Source organism: Triticum aestivum, chromosome 1D (genome assembly GCF_018294505.1).
Source record: "Triticum aestivum cultivar Chinese Spring chromosome 1D, IWGSC CS RefSeq v2.1, whole genome shotgun sequence".
NCBI lineage: Eukaryota > Viridiplantae > Streptophyta > Magnoliopsida > Poales > Poaceae > Triticum > Triticum aestivum.
The window spans coordinates 435,948,049-435,952,929 of NC_057796.1; the positions used below are offsets into that span (position 1 = coordinate 435,948,049).

Sequence of the window (4,881 nt, forward strand, 5' to 3'; positions counted from 1 at the left end):
GATGGCGATGCGAGTAATCGATGTGACACGGAGGGAAATCATGTTCATGTTTGGATGGAGAGATTCTTATAGATAGATTATAATGGAGGTCAGAACTTGTTCCGGCCACGAGCCACCCACGTGAATATATACGCGATGCTATCGTGCGCGATGCCTTGTTTTTCAATCTTCATTCACTCGCTCATGTGGCACGAACCAAGGGTGGAGTGATGTTGAAGCGTTGGCGGGAAAATGATGTCCGAAAACGTACACGTTTCACTTTCACCCACTGCCACTGCCACTGGCTAGCGAGTGAGAGTTGGTGCGTTGATTGTTTTCCTGATGGTTGTTTCTCCAGAGGAGGAGAGCGCGCACCGTGCGAAATGAATAGGGGTGCCTACGCATGGCTGGCAGATCGTCCTAGGCTCCAAGCTGCTAGTACAACAGCCACCGCACAACGCACGTACTCTACTTCCCGCCCGGCTGAACGTGCCGTCCGGGACGTGTTCCTCAGTTCTGATTGACAGGTTTTTAAAACAAAGAGTATGCATCATCTTTTTTCATGTGGTCGTTCTCGCCGCCGTATGTGAGATCGATCCCTTCAAAGATTCACCGATAATATTAAAAACCACGCTGCTCCTGCAGGAAATGGCCACATGTCCGCTGCAAAAGTTTTAAAAGCGACACATTCCATGCGAGCTTGGTCATTGGACACGACCACACCGCACGGGAGACCCACGCCCCAGCCTCACAGCCCATCCATCACCCACCCCATAGGGCCCATCCCCCATCCATCCATGATCCATACACGCGACGCGAACCCAAAGAGGATAAGACCAGAGGACCGACCGACCGACCGACCGGGACGGAATCCGGGGAAAAGCCAGCCCCCGCCGCTTTTCACCCAGATCATTAAACCCCGGGCCGTGCCGTGGTGACTCGCGGCCACGGTGGTGACCGCGGGCGCGCGCATCGGCAGCGAATCGCGCACGCCAAGCCGGCGCGGGTATCGGTCAAACGGAACCAAACCACACCACGCGCGTCCGGACGAAAGCGAGCGGACACGCACCGGGCACCGGCGCGCCACGCTATCCGTTCCGCCCCCGCTCTCGGCGCGACCGGACCGGCACGAACCGGCCGCCCGTGCCTGTGGCCCTGTGCTGCGCTGCCCTATATATGCGCGCGCCACCCCGCCGGGGCTCCAAAGGCCAACGACCAGAGCCGCACTCACAGGGACCAACCACTGCCAGAGCAGAGCGTCTTCGTGCCGTTTGAGCGACGGCGCAGGTCGGGAGACGAGCGGCGGAAGAGGGGAAAGGCCGCCGGGGTTGAGCTCGTTGGTTGCCGAGATGAGCTGCAGGATGATGGGCGAGGAGGAGGAGGAGGCGTTCGAGGCGTCGTCCTGCGCCTCCTCCGGCGGCGAGTCGGGCGACGAGGGGGACCGGTTCCCGGACAGCGCGGGCGGCCGCCGCCAGTCCGCGCCGCCGCAGGCGCCGCTGAGGCGGATGAACTCGGACAGCATCTACGACATGTCCGGCATGACGGCGCACCTCCCCGCCAAGTAAGTAGCACTACTCCCGTCCCGACCAACCAACTTATCCGTCGACGACGAACGGCGAGCAAAAAAGGCTAACGATCTGGCTGCGCAGGAAGGGGCTGTCGGCGTACTACCAGGGCAAGTCGCAGTCGTTCGCGTGCATGGCGGAGGTGCGGTGCCTGGAGGACCTGCAGAAGAAGGAGAAGCCGCGCGGGCGCGGGCACAAGATGAAGCCCTGCAAGAGCTACGCCGCGCTGGGAGGCATGGCCATGGCCAGGAAGCCGCCGGGCTCCTCCTGCGCCAACCTCGGCCTCATGGACGCCGGCAGCGGCTTCATGAACATCCCCGTCAACGAGGACTGCTACCGCCAGTAGGTTCAGGGTTTATTTCTCGGTTCATCAGGCCTCTTAAAATGCTCTTCTTCTCCATGTCCTTGTCCTTGTTGCTTGTTTGCAGGCGCATTAGTCTGCGAATGATTCATGAGAGCAACTTCTGTGTGAGACAGTTGATATCTTGTGATGTAAATATGGAGTTTGTAACTGTGTACTGCGAATAGGGGAGCAGATCAGGCTGTGTTTCACTTCTGCGGTGTGTATTTTACCATTTGTGGTCAGCGCAAAGGATACGGGAGGAGCCTGGCCGGAGAGAGGGCTTTCGTCTCCGTTTTCCTTCATGTTGGATGATCCAAAATTACAGTGTAGCGCTGCTTTGGGCTTGGAATTCCACGTAGATTCTGCAATGTTTCGATGTCTCGCGCCGACACTCATGTTTAACTCCACGTTGGGCGACAATTGTTATCAAATTCCGTTTACAAAACAATTATTATCATACATCTGTATAATCATAATAAATTATTTTACTTTGTAGTTTTCGTTCTATGAATTGAAATGTTATTTGAAACTGAGCATGAGGTCGTCGGTCGGGCGTAGTCCTCACTGGAGTAGCGGAGGGCAATGCGGACGGCCATAGCCTTCTCCATCCCGCATGGGACGACATCCCAGTCCAGAGTGGTCGGAGTCTAATCCGCTCTTCATCACGCCGGAGACCGCTGGAGATCGTCGAAAGTGAGTTTGGGGATGAAGAGGAAGGGAGTGGAGTGGCTAGGGTTTGATCCGTTCAGCGAAAGAGGACGAATTTATATGGGGTTAGGTGGGCCAGCGTGGACCGAATCCAACGTGGCGGATGCACCTGGGCCTCCTTATATCCGCTCAAATTTGGTTTGGATACAAAGGGTGCCGGTCAGCCCAGACGTCTGAGGCTGGTTTGAGGTGCCCATCTGTGTTAGGTATGTTTGAGGATACTAGCAAAAGAGGCTGAGTTGCAATGGGAGAAAAGGATAGCTCATGCCCAATCATGAATCAAGACCCCAATAGATCCGCCTTCTTTATTTAAACATCACATCCCATCTATGTTGTAGTTTGTCTTCCGTCCTATTCTCACCTACGATAATCTTTTAGTGCCTACAGAATCATAACGTGTTTGAATGTGGTCAATCCTAAATCATCTCTCTCGGCACAAGATGATAATAATTTTCCCTTGCTAGTTTTGCCAAGGCATGCCTGCGTAGTTATCGAATGTTTCTTTCGTCTCCTATATTGTTTGTTGAGCTGTTCATTTGCAATCGAGATCGACGCTCGTACGAAGGAAAGACGGATCGCATGCTATTGATTAATGTTACACTCTAAATAGCATTTTAAATATAGTTAATAGATAAAATAACATCATATTCGGATTCTACACATTTTTGTAATCAAATTTCATATATAACATGTTAAAATAGGAGTTAGGGTGTAAAAGATAAGGATATTTCAAAAAGCATGTTTTGTACTTAAAAGTAAAACTATGGGACCAAAAATTGTAGGAGGGTTTATGTAAAAACAAAAAAAAGATTCGTTTTATCACTTAAAAGTAAACTGCAGGTTAATTACCCGAAACTGTAGTTTTTTTTTGTAAAAAAGAATATTCGTTTTTCCACTTAAAGATGTACTACAAGTTGATTCTTCAAAATGTAAGGTGGTTCCGTATTTTATTAGTAGATATAGATAAGGGGTGTCGGTTAGCCTGAACATTTTAGCCTGGTTTGAGGTACTCGTATGAGTTATGTATGTTTGATCGGTCAATGATCGGGCCATCCGCTCTGACGTTTGAGGAAATTTGAGACGCCCGACTGTATATACAAGGTATTGAAAATGTATAGGGTATTAAAAATGCTTCATATGTTAGTATACATGAACACTAAAATTGCAATGCATGAACTAATTTTAAATTATTGATGAACTTTTTAAATAAATGAACACCCTTTTAAAACGCCCGATTGTTTATTTCTAGAAAACTTTTTCATAGCACATGACCATTTTTAAATGGACGGACACCTTTTTAATTCCGTTAACATTCTTTCCAGAAAATGTGTGAACACGTTCTAAAGTACATGAACATCCTTTTTATAAATGTGAGAACAGTTTTGAACTTATTACATTGTTTTGAAATGTGTTAAAAAATTCATAAGGTGCAAACACAATTTGAAACTAGATGAACAATTTTTTCTAAAGGTGTGAACACTATTTATAATTGCACGAACATTTTTTAAATAGGCGAACAAATTTCAAGTACATGGCTTTTTAAAAATACGCGAACATTTTTTAAAGGTGTGGACACTATTTAAAACCACAGTTTTTAGGGCGAATTTAGAACTACTTGAACATTATTTGGAAATACATGAGCAATATTTTAGAATAGGCAAAAAATTAAATTACTCAAACAATTTTGTTTTTTAATACATTTTAATCGAATCTATTTATATAAAAGGAAGCAAAAATAATATAAAATGAAAATAATTAAAACTGAAAGTGAAACTGGGATCCTCGCAAAAAGAAAAGAAAAAAAAACGAAACTGGAAAAAAGGAAAAAACGAGAGAAAAAAGGAAACCAGGGAATTTGAGATCGTCTCGCTTTGGGTTTGGGCGAAATATATACACGTCTTCCCTCGCAAACCCCTGTCGCCACGTACACGGACAACGCCGCCCCCTCTATTCTCTCCCGCCGCCGCGCCGCCCCGTCGAGCCCCAACGCCGCCGCCTCCCTGCCCCGTAGACCCCCACGCCGCTGCGGACCTATCCTCGGTCGCCGGCGGCGAGAAAGTCCTCTAGTCTCCGCCTCAACCCCTGCCAGGCCCTCTCCTCCCTCCATCCCCTTCCCTCCCCTCGGCCTCCTGCCCTCGCCGACCTCTCCTCCGCGAGTCTGTGACTCTGTGTCCGGTCAGGCCTCCCCCTGCCGACAAGGCCAGGGGCCAGTCCGCCTCTGCCCTCCGGCCTCCCCGGCTCCCCTGCTCGGCTCGCCCTGCAGGGCTGCAGCCGCTCTCCACGCCA

At 49.5% G+C, this 4,881-nt stretch overlaps 1 protein-coding gene across 1 annotated transcript; it reads left to right on the forward strand.

Moving 5' to 3' along the window:
* The first annotated feature begins 927 nt into the window (after positions 1–927).
* On the forward strand, positions 928–2,096 carry LOC123182685 (uncharacterized). Its single transcript, XM_044595340.1, has 2 exons — positions 928–1,540; positions 1,629–2,096. The coding sequence occupies exons 1-2, from the start codon at positions 1,329–1,331 to the stop codon at positions 1,888–1,890; spliced, it is 474 nt and encodes a 157-aa protein (XP_044451275.1). The 5' UTR covers positions 928–1,328; the 3' UTR covers positions 1,891–2,096.
* Positions 2,097–4,881: the final 2,785 nt, after the last annotated feature.